General features: G+C 44.6%; 1 protein-coding gene across 2 annotated transcripts in view; it reads left to right on the forward strand.

The window, feature by feature from the left end:
- Nucleotides 1–18,165, forward strand: part of CSNK1G3 (casein kinase 1 gamma 3) — a 132,915-nt gene that overhangs the window by 94,136 nt on the left and 20,614 nt on the right. For both annotated transcript variants that reach the window (XM_066603121.1, XM_066603122.1), the window contains exons 7-9: nt 10,678–10,763; nt 15,065–15,149; nt 16,957–17,105. In XM_066603121.1, coding sequence (XP_066459218.1) covers nt 10,678–10,763; nt 15,065–15,149; nt 16,957–17,105 — 320 coding nt within the window. The remainder of the gene's footprint in view (nt 1–10,677; nt 10,764–15,064; nt 15,150–16,956; nt 17,106–18,165) is intronic.

Here is an 18,165-nt window from a genome sequence, read left to right on the forward strand (position 1 = left end):
TTTGTTATACACGTGTGGCATCTTTACTGTTTGTTTCTAAGGCCGGGAGCCGCCGCCGAATCTCTGATAGATGAACTGACCGCGGAGAATCGGGGCAATTCGCAGCATGCTGCAAATTGCCCGCCACGAGCGGAGAATCGCAATGATTTTCCGCTCGGGGATAGTGTGTCGGCGCTTTCCATAGCAATGCTATGGGAAGCGTCGGCCGGCGTGATTCGCAGACGGTTTACCGCCGGCGAAATCACTGTTGTGGACAGGGGGCCTTAAAATGCTCATTGTCCCAAGAAATCAAGCATCTGTAAGTTGTCTGTTTTGAATGAAACTTTCTCTGTGTGATTGCTATGTTGATATAAGTGATTACAATATCAGAGCAAAAGGATAATTTTATTACAGAAAACTGAACTCTTAAAGGGAGGCTCTAGTATCTTGTTGTACCACCTGTAGCTTGGTTACAAGATGTGATACAGGTGGGCATGGAGGCTCTACTACCCTGTTGTACTGCCTCTAGCTTTGGTACAAAATGTGATATGGGTGGGCATGGAGGCTGTAGTACCCTGTTGTACCACCTCTAGCTTGGGTACAATATGTGATATGGGCGGGCATGGAGGCTGTAGTACACTGTTGTACCGCCTCTAGCTTGGGTACAAGATGTGATATGGGTGGGCAGGGAGGCTCTACTTGCATACAAGGTGTGATACGGGCAGCCATGGAGGCTCTAGTACCCTGTTGTACTGCCTCTAGCTTGGATACAAGGTGTGATACTAGCGGGCATGGAGGCACTGCTACCCTGTTGTACCGCCGTTAGCTTGGTTACATGATGTGATATGGGTGAGCATAAAGGCATACAGGTTCCATATATATCTGTTCACGTTTCCTGTAACTGAGCCTATAGGTTGTGTAAACGCCTAGGATGTCAAAGTTTGTGTCCCAGATGGTCCCATACATGTTCTATTAGCGATAAATCTGGCAACTGGACAGGCCACAGAAGTATGACAATGTTGTGGAGGCATTCCTGTGACACCCTTGTGTGAGCCGCTGAGCATTATCCTGGAAGCCGCTTTAGAGGAAAACATGTGGCTGCAGGATGTCCTGAACACATCACTGAGCTGTCATTGTTCCTCGTACCACTACTAGGGGTGACTGTCGTATGTGATGACCCTCCAAGACCATCACACCAGCAGAGGGCAGTGTGCTGCTCCACAGCAACGGCAGGTTTGAGTCGCTCACCACTAGGTCTCCGGACACGAGCATGGCAGTCGTCAGTGCTCAAGCTAGACCTGGATTCTTTGCTGAAGACAACCTGGTTCCGCTCCATAGCAGTCCAGTTTCATCATTCTCGACAGAAGAAGTGGTGGGTGGGTGTCAAAGGCAGTACACACATGATGCTTTTCATGGGACAACATTTCCTTCAGCCAAGTGCCTAAAAATGGTTCTGGCAGATAGAGGGGCCGGTAGTAATGGTGCCACCTGTCTCTGGATGGCGGACAACAAAACAGTAGGAGCTGCTCGTGCTTGTCGGACAATCAGACGGTCTTCTCTACTGTGGTCTGTTGTGTGCCCTCACGTGTCTATTGGTCCTAATACCTCATAAGTCTGGTCAGAACGGCCCAGGTGGTGAGCAAATAGTGGCTATGACCATCCAGCTTCTCGCATTACTATAATGTGTCCACGTATCAAACTCTGTTAACTGGGCAAAATCTCTTCGATTGCATCATGGAGACATGTCTAGTGGTCAATACGCTCTACACATGTAGAAAAAAAGGTCCACTACACACAAGTAGCCTCTGAGAGCCGCCTTATAGTGGAAAGACCGCTCATTGAATCACTCCGCAACTCTAATCATTTGCATATCTAACTGAGATGTAACTGCATTCCGAGTTTTGGAGCAAAACGACAACTCCTTCTAGGGACTGATTTTTTTTTTTTTTTCTTCGACGGAGTGTTCATTAATATAGACATAGTAAGGGCCCATTCACTTGTGTCCGGCCTTCCAGAAACTTTTTACCATGCCAGGTGGAGTTTGAGAACAAAGTGGATCATTATAGTTTTCAGTGGGGCCAGGTTGTGCGCCGTAACATCAGTTGTGATGCCAAAGGTTTCCCGGAGCCAGAGATGCTTGCAGTGGACAGGTGCAGAAAGTACAAAGGTTTTCCATCAGTTGTGACCTACTCAAGGTAAAAATAACTGCCCGGACACAACTGATATATGATGTATCCTCAGTTGGTCTTGTCACTATTCTGCCTATGCCATCCAAATGATGACCTGACATGTTAGTTATGCCAGCAGATCAGAAGGGCAACTTCTCAGACTGCCACCGCATAAGGGCTCTATAGACAATTCGGTCTACTTTGCACATTACGAGGACTATGTAAAGGAGTTCTAAAAAGGAACCTGTCCTCTTGAAAGTGGTGGTTAACCTGTGGGCAGTGTATTGTAGAGCAGAAGGAACCAAGCAGATACATGGTTTTGTGGGAAATGATTCAGTACCTGTGTCATTTCCTCATTAAAGTCTCTGCTCATTCTAAGCTTAGGAGTCCAATGGGTGGTCCTACAGCCTTGTCTATATAATTATGTATACGGAGATAGCTGTCAGTCGATGATGAGGACCGCACTTGGTCATTGTCATTTTTGGAGAAGAGAATAGTGTAATTGGCCATTTTCAGGTATTGAAATAGAATTCTGTGATAGAAACTTGGTTGTAGATAATAAAGTGTGAACCCAGCTTTAGTAAAATATTTTTAGCTCTTCTGCTTGCATTTACACAGTTCCCAGTAAGCAGTAAGTTTAATAAGCTGTATAAGGCCTGTTCAGTCACATCAGCGTAGGAGGCTCAGTTCAGAACAAAATAGCACAGCATGCTGCACTTTATCCTGTAATCTACTGAAGGTCCGGACGGAAACTGACTGCATCCCATCATAGTCAATGGAATCGGTGCGGCACAGTTAGGTTCCATTCCTGCCGGAGCAGTAAGACTGAACCCCTGAGTGCTGATGTGAGCAAGCCCTAAGGTTTAGTTTTATTCTTGATGGTTATACCTTTTTTAAAAAAGAGTAACATAACCAAATTGCCTTTTCTTGAAAATAACTGTTCTCCATTTTTTTGAAATCCCTTCTGCTGCTTTTTTTTTTTAATTCTGAGCATCCGTTTAGTTACTCAACATTTCATTTCTTTTTGTGAGCTTGTCTGATCTAAATGCTTTATGTATCACCAGTTGTTAAGATATGTCAGCTCATCCTTGCCAAGAGCCCACAGTAGGGTAGTGAAAACTTCCTGCAGGAGGTTAGGAGACGCGTCCTTCCCATAACATCAAAAGAAATTGTCCCTGGAAGGTCTCAGAACGGTTTTGGTAACTCTGCTCCTTGGCCTGGCTTGGAACTGTGTGGTGCGCAAAAATACATGCAATTGAATTACTTAAAGGGGTTGTCTCGCGGCAGCAAGTGGGGTCATACACTTCTGTATGGCCATATTAATGCACTTTGTAATATACATTGTGCATTAAATATGAGCCATCCAGAAGTTATTCACTTACCTGTTCCGTTGCTAGCGTCCCCGTCTCCATGGATCCGTCTAAATTCGCTGTCTTCTGGCGTTTTTAGACGCGCTTGCGCAGTCCGGTCTTCTGCCTGGTGAATGGGGCCGCACGTGCCCGAGAGCTGGTCCCGCGTCGTCATTGTAGCTCCGCCCCGTCACGTGTGCCGGTTCCAGCCAATCAGGAGGCTGGAATCGGCAATGGACCGCACAGAGCCCACGGTGCACCATGGGAGAAGACCCGCGGTGCATCGTGGGCGAAGATCCCGGCGGCCATCTTGGAGAAGGAAGAAGGAAGTCATCGCAGAGCGGGGATTCGGGTAAGTTATATATTTATATTTATATATTTATATATTTATATATATATATATATATATATATATATATATATATATATATATATATATATTTATATATTTATATTTATATATATATATATATATATATATATATATATAATATTTTTTTTTTAACCCATCCCTTGGGTTTGTATCGCGCCGAACGGGGGGCCTATTGGAAAAAAAAAACCCGTTTCGGCACTTAATTTTTTTTAATACATAGATTTTTGTACAGGAGAGAATGACCATGGGGCTCTGAAAAGAGTCTGATTTTAATGTGCCACAGGGACTGGAGGAGGACACCACTGGATCATGGGAGCATAAAAGATGCATCACCGGCTCTGCCACGCCCCCTAACAGCACCATAACTTAATTTATTTTGCTGTGGGGACGTGACCGGTTCTCTTTAATAAAATCCACTGGTATTTTAATATAAAGATGCTCATGTGTTGTGCGCGCTTTGTTCAGTACAACTCCTTGCGATGAAAGAAGGAATCACTTACCATGTTCATCTGTGCAGTTATATTGTTTATGTATGTAAAGGGGAGAATGGGCACAAACATACAGCACACAAGGTTAAAGAGGATAAGTCCCAATGAGGCTAATAAAGGGATTCTGTCACTAGGGTCATGCTGCCCAAACCACGGACAGAGTGAACCTGAAGATAGCTCTGCTCATTAGCCCTGTGTAGGCTTCATCCTGAAGCGCTACGGTGTAAACACACTTTAAAGTTTGACTGTGAGCTGAAGTTCGAGTCACGGAGGTGGGCCGCACCATCCCCTACCCGCTCACACCGTACAGAGTGACAGAGCTCTCCTCTTTTGTGTGTAGGGCGAGGACTGTCAGTCTACATAATGTCAGCGGGGAGAGCGGGGCATGACCCGGAGAGCAGCTCAGAATCCAACTTCAAAGTGTGTTTACTCTAGAACACCATAGCGCTTCAGGGTGAAACCTACATGGGGCTAATGAGCAGAACTATCTTCAGGTTCACTCTGTCCGTAGTTCGGGCAGCATGGCCCTATTGACAGAATCCCTTAGGCCACATGCACACAGCAGAGCCGGGTTCAACATGCAGAAACCGGCCCTGGCAGCAGCGGTGTCCGCACCCACCTGCTTCCTTGAATGTTTATCTGTACTGCGGATGGTCTGCACGGTTTGCTGCCACCCATGCGCAGTACAGACTTTTTAAATTAAACTCCTACTTTTCTCGCAGAATTCATGGCCTGTCGATTGCAGACGAGCCTTGCGTCGGACAGCTTCCGTTGACTTCAATGGAAGCTGTCCGTGCGGACACTGTAGGCAGATAGAGCATGTTGCGATTTTCTATCTGCAAGCAGAAACCGCAGTTGATTTCCACTTGTATGCATGAAGAATCCCTTTTCCATAGCATGCTACGGGCGGTATTTGCTGCGGAATCTGGAGGCGGACGCCCGCTGCACATTCTGCAATTCAAATCCACCCGAAGTCTCATTGTGACGTATCCTCTTTAAAGGGGTTGTCTCGCGAAATCAAGTGGGGTTATACACTTCTGTATGGCCATATTAATGCACTTTGTAATATACATCGTGCATTAATTATGAGTAGAGATGAGCGAACGTACTCGGATAAGCACTACTCGTCCGAGTAATGTGCCTTATCCGAGTACCGCTGTACTCGTGCTGAAAGATTCGGGACGCTCCGCTGCTGACAGGTGAGTCGCAGCGGGGAGCGGGGCAGAGCGGGCGGGAGAGAAGGAGAGAAAGATCTCCCCTCCGTTCCTCCCCGCTCTCCCCTGCAGCTCCCCGCTCCGCAGCGCTCCCCGAATCTTTCAGCACGAGTACAGCGGTACTCGGATAAGGCACATTACTCGGACGAGTAGTGCTTATCCGAGTACGTTCGCTCATCTCTAATTATGAGCCATACAGAAGTTATTCACTTACCTGCTCCGTTGCTAGCGTCCTCGTCGCAATGGTGCCGTCTAATTTCGCTGGCGGCTTGCTTTTTTAGATGCGCTTGCGCAGTTCGGTCTTCTGCTCTGAGCACGAGCCGCTTCAGTGTGCTCGCCGCTACAGCTCTTCTGCGCATGCGCAGACGAGCTGTAGCTTCTCGGGAGCGCGCTGGAGAGGCCGTTCTGCTACCATCCTCTGTTAAAGGAAGGTGCAGAAACTGGAGCAGCCCAGCCGAGAAGCCGCCCAGCAGTGCCTAGAAGCCGCCCAGCCGCCTAGGTAAGTGATGGGTGACGGGTGACGGACTGACGGGAGTGACGGACTGCCGCTGTGGCCCCGGGGCCTAGCGCCGTGGCCCCGGGGCCTAGCGCCGTGGCCCCGGGGCTTAGCGCCGTGGCCCCGGGGCCTAGCGCCGTGGCCCCGGGGCCTAGCGCCGTGGCCCCGGGGCCTAGCGCCGGTTACCTGCTGCATGGCGTCTGGTTGTCAGGGAGAGACAGCTGGTAGCGTCTCGGGAGCGCGCACGTCGGGCTACAGCAAGCGACGGGAAAAGAGACGGCGGCCATCTTGGGAAAATTTTTATAAGTTGCTGAAACGCTGGAACTGTAAGTAGAAACCGGCTAGAAAAGTCATTTACACGGGTGCTTAGTAATGTATGCTTAATAAGGGGGACTGGGCAAAAAAAATGTCACTACTTCCTCGAGACAACCCCTTTAACCCTTTGTGCACATTCTCCCCTTGACCCTAGCAATATAATTGCACAGAAAATATGATCGACAAAGCAAATAATCCCTTGGTTTAATTGTCAGAATTGGATTACATATAAAATAAGCTGACAGAATCCCTTTAAAGGAGTTTTCCAACAAACAAGGTAGGAGGCAGATACATGGCTAAGATGAAGGGGAGGTGAGGGGGGATGCTCCTTTGGTTTGGTCTGGTCTGATGTTGGCAGTGATTACGTGCAGTTCATCGTGTCCAATTTGTCCTCCTTGGTTATGTCTTCCTGAGCGGCACATGAGCGATATAGCCAGTGATTGATTGAGCAGTCGCGTGACCACAGCAACAGCCTCCAGCATGAAACCAGATTAGAGGTGCTGGGGCTGGAGGACAAGAGACCAACATGTGTTTTTTTTTTGTTTTTTTTTTTTTTGCGCATTTTGGCCATATATTTGTCTCGAGTCTTCCTCCAGTTCCAGCACCTCCAGTCTTGTCTGATGCTGAGCGCTGGCTGCAGCGGTCCCAAGGCTGCTCGGCCGAGCGCTGGCTGCAGCGGTCCCAAGGCTGCTCGGCCGAGCGCTGGCTGCAGCGGTCCCAAGGCTGCTCGGCCGAGCGCTGGCTGCAGCGGTCCCAAGGCTGCTCGGCCGAGCGCTGGCTGCAGCGGTCCCAAGGCTGCTCGGCCGAGCGCTGGCTGCAGCGGTCCCAAGGCTGCTCGGCCGAGCGCTGGCTGCAGCGGTCCCAAGGCTGCTCGGCCGAGCGCTGGCTGCAGCGGTCCCAAGGCTGCTCGGCCGAGCGCTGGCTGCAGCGGTCCCAAGGCTGCTCGGCCGAGCGCTGGCTGCAGCGGTCCCAAGGCTGCTCGGCCGAGCGCTGGCTGCAGCGGTCCCAAGGCTGCTTTAAGTCAATGAAGTACGAGCCTTTGGCACTTGAGCTCCCGCTCCAAACTGAGGTGTGAGTCTAGGTCCACAAGAGCTTCGGCCCATGTAATGGTGCTTTGATGATGTCCGTGTTGTGCGTTGATACTGAAGTCGCTGTTTTCTCTGATCAACATCACCAATCTAAAGATTATGCAAAAATAACCCCGTAACATAAGTGACAGAATTATAACTGTCCTAATTGTCTTTTAAAGCCCCACACGGAGTAGAATAAGCGTGGATGCTGCAACACAGACACTTTAATAGCGGCACAAATCTTCATTTGGATCTAACCTGATTGCAGATATGCGCTGGTCATCGTGGTGAAATATTTCTGCAGTGTAATTGGGGGCCTGGCATGCAAGGCCGTGGCATCGTCTACGTTGGCAGCCATCCCAGTGCCTTAGTCTTCAAGTCAATAAAGAAATTGAATTCAAAAATCTCAGGACTAGACATAAAAAATAAATCTGTGCAGCTTAAGTAGATCTACAGTTTGAAAGCAGGAAAGATGGAATTGATCTGTCTGGTCTATCCATTTTCCTGTTTCTATGATTACATCTGTTCAGGATTTCCAGATTCATTAACAGATTGCTTGGCATGCTTGGAAATACTAAGCTGCAGCCATTTTCCCCTCCTCTCTGCGGTCGTTCACTTAACAGTTATGGAATATGTAAACTTGCAGAAAAGGGGGGAAAAACCAACTAATTTGCACCGTCTTCCACCTTTTCAGTGAATATGTGAACCTTTTCTAAGTAGCTTATTGCTGCCACCTGCTGGCAGAGGACCTGAATGTCTATTACTAATTTAAGGCTATGAGGTTGCGGCGCTGCGTTGAGCTCGGAGTGTGTGTGTGTAGCATATGTTGGACTTTTCAGGTGACCGAGTAACATTACAGCAGCTCGGGTTTCTGGCCGAGAGCAGTCATTAAAAATAGCCCCGGGCATTTCTCTCCGCCTGTTTAGAAGCGTCAATACTTGAAATTTCTGTATCCTTTTGCACAGAAATGCTATTGTATTGTCACCCACTAAAGAATGCAGGGCGTCCGTGCCAACTAGATTATCAGTGGACTTCCTTACTGGAAATAGAAGTCTAGAGAATATATTTGTTGTGTGGGAAGAAACATTTAGTCGTATTCTGCTCGATTGTTCTTCTGTGCTAGAATTCACAACTGTCAGCAAGTTGGCAGGTGATCAGAATAATGTCCTTGTCACTTTATGCTATGCCTTAACGGTTATTAAAGGGGTATACTGACTAGTAACATTAAGGACCTATATTGATATGATATGCCACTTATAATTGATGGAGATTGGACCCCTATGATGACATATTAAGTGCATATGTAATGGTTCTGGCGTCATTGCCACTTTAAAAAAGTTAGAAATACTTTTGTTTGCAGTTTAGGCCATACTATTTGGGATCCAGGAAGCTGAGATGTTGGGTGCTCCATTACAGGTTCCTCACACTGGATGGCTGCTTTAGTTCTCTCGCTGCTTCTTTCTTATAGGGAAAACATGGCTATTAATTGACCATGTGGTCCATCGCTACCCCCGTTATGTGCGGTCTGCCTCACTTTATCAGTGGCTGTGGTTGCCAATTTTGCTGCCAGACTTCCATGAACTTTCGGTAGGTCATCGGTGACCCTTTCCATACCGAAGAACAGCTAGTGGTGTGTATTTCTGTGCACTACTAGCACCTATGGGCCCAGCAGTCACAAAGCAGAATATGGCAGCCTGGACCCAGCTCTGGATGATGGATCATTTTATTAGGGAACTTTATATTCTTCTGGACTTCTTAAAACTCTGCAGAGTCATAATTGTTAATTACAGAATAAAATCACCGATGGGCAGAGTTTTTCTGTTCATGCTAGTTTTTCAGAGATATAGATGAAAATTGCTGATCGGCTTTTTCATGACGACCCGAAAATCATCTTTCATCTGCGGCAAATCGATTCATGTAAATGGGCGTTGTAATGATTTGGTAACTAGAACAGAGTCGCAGAAGGGTTGAGCAGAGGAGCGGTGAGACCCAATGAGCAGATATCCAGTGTAAATCCATGTCAAGCAAATGATAGACGATCACGACCTCACCGCCAATGCATGCCCGTTCCAATGTATCTGGCAATGTAAATGAGCCTTACACATGCCTGCCTGATCCTTCTTCTTTTCCCAGGCCTCATCTGTCAGGAGGGTCAGCTTTGAATGGTTTTTACCTAATGCATGCACGGTATTTAAGCTAGCTATAGACATTGGAATTCAGTTGGCTGACCCCAATGAATTTGCTGGAATCTGCTGATTTGTCCTTGGAGACCCCCAGACAGTACCTCAAACGAGGATCCAACAGGCTGGGTCTTCATCAATGCAATCCTTTATCTCCCTCCTGATAGGAATAAGCGGCATAATAGGTGTTGGGCTGCATTCACATCTTCATCAATGCCCCTGTTCAGAGTCTTTGGCACCGTTCCGGCATTAAATCCAAGATGAAATAGTGCAGCATGCTGTATTGGTTCTTCCGGGTAAAAGCTGGATAGTTTTGATTATAGTTAGTGGGGTCCATTCAGTGCTGTTTGGTTCTATCATCCATTGGATCCATCCAGACTCCCAAGCGGAGACCAGAACTCCCATGAGAATGTGGCCTTAAGGCCTCATGTCCACGGGGAAAATGAGGCCCGCTACGGATTCTCCATGGCCGGATCTTCTTTCTTCGGCTGGCAAATGTGCTCGGCGGCGGCGCGCCGGGCACATCCGTCGGGCCGAAGAAAGAAGATTCGCCCGCGAAGAAGGGAAGATCTGCCCGGTCCGCTGCGGCTAAGTTTATTCTTATTTTAGGTCTCCCGCGGATCGGATAGCTTCCATAGGCTTCAATAGAAGCCTGCGGGAGACCCGCACGAAAATGGAGCATGTCTTTTTTTTTCATGCTCCATATTTTTTTAAATTCCCTTTTATTGACCATCCGCGGGTATTTATCTACCCGCGGGTGGTCAATGCATCCCTATGGGGTGCGGATCCGCGTGCAGGAGAAGAGTTAAAATCCGCTGCGGATTTTAATTCTTCTTTTCCCCGTGGACATGAGGCCTTAGTAGTCGTTTATCCCCCTTTCCACTCTTGAAATAGGACTACCCCTGGCTGCCAGGCCATATTTACCCTTAGAAATGTGTATGAACACTAATGAATTTAAAAAGGACAACTATCAATTTGCTCTTGTCCTTAGGTCTGTGCTGTAACACCTGCAGTACTTGGTAACTTATTTTTTCTTTCTTTTTAGAGCAAAGTAGAAGAGATGACTTAGAAGCTTTAGGACATATGTTTATGTATTTTCTACGAGGAAGCCTACCTTGGCAAGGACTTAAGGTAAAGTACATGAATATTCCTAAAAGGGAACAAAGACTTAATGTAATATTTATGTCTATAACATCAAAACCACTTTAAAGGGGTATATCCAAATTAGCCAAAAATAGCTGAGATGGGAATGCAGTCTAATATACTGTGGCCAGTGGCATGGAAACAGCACTGTGTACATAGCATGGGAGTTACGGAACAGCCAGTTCAGTTGTTTCCATACTCTTGGCCACCGGTGGCTGCTGTGGTTGGTTGTAGTAGGGGGAGCTTCAGTCTGGTGATAGGTGTGGGCCCCACCTTTTAGGACCTACATCAAACATTGATCTGACATTTATGGCATACCCTGCAGATGTTACATACAAGATGGGAATACCCCTTTAAAGAATTTATTAGGTGGTACAAGCTTACAAAGGGTAGTTTGGGAAACTCTGTTGGAAGAACAATATGGGAGGAAAAAGCGGAACAAGGCTTCTGCTTTATCTTTTTATCCAATCACATTAAAACTGCCTGTGTCACCAAGGCCTTACAATAAAATGTTGCACTGACGCTTTATTAAGTTGATTGCGTTTACATCTGAGGAATGAGATTTCTTAATTTTCCTCCAAAACTATTAACCTGTGAACTTTAAAGGCGCACTAAGTTTTCAGATCAATTATGCTAGTCTACTAGTTTGTGTTGGGCCCAATGCCCACAGACGGATTTTCGCTGCCGATTTCGTGGCCAGACACCCGCCGCAAATTCTGCAGCATTATCCATACCATAGAGATTCTATGCTTCCCTGCCCACAAGCAGAAATCAACTGCGTTTTTTTTCTCTTCCACTCGCGGAAGAGATTCGCAGCATGTTCTATTTAGTGCGGAGTATGGGGGTGAGTATAGGGTCTCTGGGGGTCACCGGGTCTGATTTCGCTGCAAGATTTCGCTGTCTGAATCTGAGCCGGCCGTGGGCAGGGGAGACCTTAGTCTCATAATTTCTGTAATATACTTGCCTTAAGAATGTTGTTTTAGCACTGTGAATTACATTTGAAGTGGCTGCCACTAGGGGTCCTCCGTCCAGCTAGTCTGCAATCAGTTCTGTGGTGTTAGGTACACAGATTCTGTCATAACAAGAACACACATTTTCATAACAGGGGGAAGGGCTATCTTCACAGGCAGCCCTCTGTACTAAGAGGCTGCATGCTAACAGATCTGCAGACACTGTGATAATCTCCACAGTCTCTGCCTCTCCTGCTGATGCAGCGTGTATGTGTATGTGTGTGTGTCGACACACATTATACTGGGTTTACTAACCATTTGGCCACAATGTCTCTAAATGCCTGATCATTCTGGGGAAGCAGAGTGGTAGCATTCAGATACTACCCCCCTGCTTATTGGACCAGAGACATTGCAATACAGCATGGGAAGTAAGGGCAAGGAAGTCAGAAGAGCGAACTACTCGAGGAATGCTAGGCTTGCTACATGACTTCTCCCTGAAAGTAGATTGCAAACAGCAGGGCAACAGAAAACTGGGGAAGACCACCTGAAAATCAGAACTTAGAGACCTCAAACAGCGAGCAACCAGCAGCAAGTGAAAGGGTGAGGAGAACCTGATGTATTTTAGAAAACTTTATCACCGAGGGACCCAAAGAAAAATGATATTTAAAATTTAACCTTTATTAATCTCTAAACTAAAATACGTGAAGGCCTAGTTTAACATATATTTATAAAACCTCTATTAAATAAGTGCAGTTGGTTCGAGGTGTCTCTACTAGGAGAGATACACTATGACCCTGAGGATATTTGTCACTATTTTCACCTAATCACCACATAAAGTGGTGTCAAAAACATAAATATCCTCGGGTCAGATAGCAATATTGGGTAATACTCTCGCTTGCTTCACTGAAAAAAGGGGGTATGTATCCTCAGAAGGTATTTATTTGTAAATCCGAGGATATCTATCACCCTTCAAAAAATATCACATATACCACTATAATGCAAAGTGGAATTAGTGATATATAGACTTCTAGGGTAAAGTTAAACGATAGAAACTCCCCTTATAGAAGCAACGACCATTGCTATAGAGTTTGGTATAAAGTTTCACCCATACTTGATTCTCTTGGTATATAAATCATAGTATGGTGGACTACCAAATTCAATGAACTGAACCGATCTGTAAGTTAAAGTAAGATAAGGGTAGGATCAGCACAAATACTATAGCGCTGACCACCTTTCCCTTTAACGGCAATCACACACGCCGTAACTGCTCTTTTTCGTGCTCCTCAGGCACTAGGGTGAGCTGAGAGACGCATATAAAGAGAATCCCTAGATTAATTACAGGATCTCTCTATGCTTTCTCTATTTTAAGATGTATGTCACCCTAAATGTCAGGGATGCATTGGAGTCAATTACCATCAAAGTTTTTTGTGACTCACAATGCTAACCCTAACCTCCTCTGTTATAACCCCATCGACGCGTTTCAACAGTTTAAATGTTTGACTGTGTCATCAGGATGGTTTAGGTATAAATACAAACAGCCGTCAAGGCTTTGATGCAACCAGCCTGACGGCTGTGTAAAAATGAGCAGCGCTGCTCATTTTTACACAGCCGTCAGGCTGGTTGCATCAAAGCCTTGACGGCTGTTTGTATTTATACCTAAACCATCCTGATGACACAGTCAAACATTTAAACTGTTGAAACGCGTCGATGGGGTTATAACAGAGGAGGTTAGGGTTAGCATTGTGAGTCACAAAAAACTTTGATGGTAATTGACTCCAATGCATCCCTGACATTTAGGGTGACATACATCTTAAAATAGAGAAAGCATAGAGAGATCCTGTAATTAATCTAGGGATTCTCTTTATATGCGTCTCTCAGCTCACCCTAGTGCCTGAGGAGCACGAAAAAGAGCAGTTACGGCGTGTGTGATTGCCGTTAAAGGGAAAGGTGGTCAGCGCTATAGTATTTGTGCTGATCCTACCCTTATCTTACTTTAACTTACAGATCGGTTCAGTTCATTGAATTTGGTAGTCCACCATACTATGATTTATATACCAAGAGAATCAAGTATGGGTGAAACTTTATACCAAACTCTATAGCAATGGTCGTTGCTTCTATAAGGGGAGTTTCTATCGTTTAACTTTACCCTAGAAGTCTATATATCACTAATTCCACTTTGCATTATAGTGGTATATGTGATATTTTTTGAAGGGTGATAGATATCCTCGGATTTACAAATAAATACCTTCTGAGGATACATACCCCCTTTTTTCAGTGAAGCAAGCGAGAGTATTACCCAATATTGCTATCTGACCCGAGGATATTTATGTTTTTGACACCACTTTATGTGGTGATTAGGTGAAAATAGTGACAAATATCCTCAGGGTCATAGTGTATCTCTCCTAGTAGAGACACCTCGAACCAACTGCACTTATTTAATAGAGGTTTTATAAATATATGTTAAACTAGGCCTTCACGTATTTTAGTTTAGAGATTAATAAAGGTTAAATTTTAAATATCATTTTTCTTTGGGTCCCTCGGTGATAGGGTTTTGAATTCTTTGGGAATTCCAACTGTCTCGGTGATAAGATTTTAGAAAACTTGTTGAAAACTGTTACATTTAAACCCATAAACTGATAAACTAAGTACACTTAAGCCTGGCTTAGACAATGATTATCGCTCAAAAAAAATCTTTTGAGTGATAATCGTTGTGTGCTTTTACAGCACAAGGTGATCACTCAAACGTTGAGCGATCACCTTGCGCTCCGAGCAGGGGATGCAGAAAAGCGGGGCCGCTTGTCTTCTGTATCCACCTGTTCTCTGCGCGGAGCGCCTGGCTTTTGTACAGCTGAGCGCTCCGAGCGGGGTATGCAGAAGACAAGCGGGGCCACTTGTCTTCTGCATCCAGCTCTCTTCTGCACGGAGCGCCAGGCTGTTAACAAAAACTGCGTGATGTCGGTGCAGTTAGACACAATGATTATCGCTCAAAAGATGCCTTTGAGTGATTTTTGAGTGAAAATCGTTGTCTAAATGGGCCTTTACAGAAGCTTTGGAAGAGGTGAGCTAGCAGATACTGAAAAGATCACCCCTGATGTTAGGAGGCTGGTTCCATTTATCCAAAGTTTTTTTTTTTTTCTGAAGCCCTTTCACCAGAAGGAGTGCAGAAAAGACCCGTATAAGTGCCTCCCATCACTTTTATTACTGCTATTCCTACAAATGTCAGTTGATGAAGGCCTGTTAGACCACATTATTGCTGGTAATCCCTGCATAACACGTTCACTTGATCCATTAGGTTTTTTGTGATAATGCAGTCAAGCTTTGTCTCTTCCTTCGTTGTAGGCGGACACGTTAAAAGAAAGGTATCAAAAAATTGGAGATACAAAGCGAGCGACTCCAATTGAAGTACTCTGCGAGAATTTCCCAGGTAACTAACTACTTTCTTTTGTAGACAAGTGGCATTATCATTCTTTGTAGAACAGACTCTCGAATGAACAATGCCTACTAAATATCCACTAGAGCCTCATTTAAATTCCAGTTTGGTTTTTATTAAGATTCCTTATTCATCTGTATGTAAATTGGGGCTTCTTGGAGCAGGCAGAAGGTTTTATTAAATTTGGCTATATATGCAATGAGCACATTTTACAGTCTACTTTTATTGTGTTCTAAATTGCAGACTAAATGACAGTAAATTTGCTAATGCATTGCCTTGTATGCTTGTTCCTGCCATCCAGAAGATAGGACATATATTCTGAAAGATAGATTTGGAAGTCACTTGGCAATGCTTATGGGCTTCTTCACAAAATGCACTTTTAGTGTAGCTTTTGCACTGGAAGTAAGGAGTGAAAATAAAATTATGGAGTTGATGTAGAAATCTTAGCATCTCAAGATTTTGGCCATTATTTCTAATGATTATTTCTACTGCCATGTTATTTAGACAAACCCCAGAAGCTAGGTAGCTACTGGCAGTTAAAGGGGTTGTCCGAGAGCTGCATTTATTTCTAAATGCAGTAAATTTTATGAAAAAAACTGCTATATTCGCCAATTTGATTCCCTATCCGTACATCACCCTCACACTTGTTCTTCCTCTTGTGGCAGTGACATATCGGTATACCCACATGACCGCTGCAGCCAATTTCAGTTCTCGCTAGTGTACGGCATGAGTCTGCTAAAGCCAGTGATTTGGCTGCCATGGTCGCATGGGTATATGCGCCTATTTCTGCTGCACCAATGTAGACCAAGCCTGGTGGGGAGCATCCTAGCAGTAGCACTGCATCAGAAAAGGGCAGGCTCAGTAAATACAGCTGCCGCTCTAATTTTAACATTTTCTGCATTTAGAAAATAAAAAAATAGATATCTTGGGCAATTATTTAAACTTTTTTAGGTGTGTTCAACTTATTTCTATCAAAATTCACATTGCAGGGCAACAAAAAAGTCAAATTTTACTAATTAGGTGGTCTTACTTTTCAACTCCCCTGTATTCTGTTCACCTCTATATTAAACTTATACCTCTGCCAAAGGGCAAAAAAAAAAGTTTACCCAAAAGACACTGTGGAAATATTTATTTGAACTGTAATCTTAAAAGGCTGGACAAATATCTGTCTGTGATGATTTAGTGATCCCGCACTGAGCAGGGATTGGGCCTGATGACCCTGGACGTCCCTTCTAACTCTACCAGTCTAGGATTCTATGAGCAAAATAGATTTTTTTCATTGTAATAAAACGATTGAAATTGTGTTTGATGTTCTCGGGGGTTTACAGCACAATCTGTGATCAGCTTCTAGCTAACTATCATGAAGGAGAGCCGACAGAAGAGGTTAGAACTGCTCGTTAACAGGTTTTAGTTGCTGGAAAGTATAAACATTTTCATAAAAGAGAAACAGTAATTATCATCAATTACAGTGTTGGAAAGAGCCAACATATGTTGTGCTGTGATCAGATCTGCGTCAGAGCCTCCAGCGTAGGTTGAATATGCACGCTTCTGTTTTGTCCTTTCAAAACAAAAGGGATTGAGTTTAGGAAAGGCCATGTGACCAATGAATTCGACGTCGCAGGCCGAAGAAGAGGGCAGCTTCTATTGGGGGCGTCAGACTCCCACCGATCTAATATTGAAGGGTAAGGGTAGGTCATCAATATCTAAGGCTTGGGTAATCCCTCTAACTGATATTGAATCTTCAGTTACATACTTGTTTTTATGATTTCCACTTAAAATGCGTTTTTCCCCTTATTTACAGAGGAAATGGCCACGTACTTGCGCTATGTAAGACGGCTAGATTTTTTTGAGAAACCAGACTATGACTACTTACGGAAATTATTTACAGACTTGTTTGATCGAAAGGGATATATGTTTGACTATGAGTATGACTGGATTGGTAAGCAACTGGTAAGTTCTGAATTAATTTTTGACTTGTGAACTTCTAGGAAAGGTTTTAATTGATTATTCAGAATCTTTGTGTAGCCTTGAATGACCTCTCCATCAGTATATTGGTAACATTTGCACTACTGTGCATATGTGTTGTGTACTTTTGAAATACAGAATGGTTTATTGGATTATATTCGGCACGTAAGGATTTACATACAAAAACTTGTGAGTTTCAGTATCCCTTTTCTGGGCTTCTTCAGAACCTACCAGGCAACTGGTTTTGTCATGGGTCATTCATTTTGATGGGCTCCATAATCATTGCGATGGGAACTTTCTATTTTTCCTTTAACATCCATAACACATTATTTTCAGTATAAGGTTAAGATTATTAAGTGGATTTCCAAGTTAATTTTTTATTTTTTTTCCTGCTCCCTAATTATAAAAATTAGGTGATCTGACACATCTTTTCCAATTCCCCACAGCACCACTGTTTTGACGTGTCCACTGGGTCTGCGTTGACGGGTAGCAGTCAACCTGTTTACATAACATCATAAGCTGCTGCAGCCAATGACATACCTCAGCACTGGTATGCTAAGATCTGTGATTGGCTGCAGCAGCCTGTGACATCCCATACAAAGGCTGACTTTTGCCTGTCTCAGATGGGAGATGCAAGAAGTCAGGGAAGGCGACTATAGAAGAGTTTGTTTTTATAAATGTGGAGCATGAATTAAAAAAAAAAAAAGAAACAAATTCTGAAAATCCCTTTAATATACTCATACATTTCTGGACGAATTTTCTTAAGGATAGCTTCAGTAAAACTGTAATTTTCTTTATGGCACACCCAACAGGTTCAAGCCATACAGCTTGGAAAGTTGTGCTCTCGAGAGGACTGTTATCTGAGTAGCTTTACTATTCTAGTGAAGTTGGTTATCTCACCTAGTTAACCAGACCCCCCAAACTGTACTGATCAGATCTAACAGACAGAAATAGGTTTGTCATCAGTTGGGTTTTTATGGATAACTAAAATAAGTCATGTCGGCTCTGGATTAAGAGATTCCTTTATGGGGTAGCCCTGTAAATG

Source organism: Eleutherodactylus coqui, chromosome 5 (assembly GCF_035609145.1).
Source record: "Eleutherodactylus coqui strain aEleCoq1 chromosome 5, aEleCoq1.hap1, whole genome shotgun sequence".
NCBI lineage: Eukaryota > Metazoa > Chordata > Amphibia > Anura > Eleutherodactylidae > Eleutherodactylus > Eleutherodactylus coqui.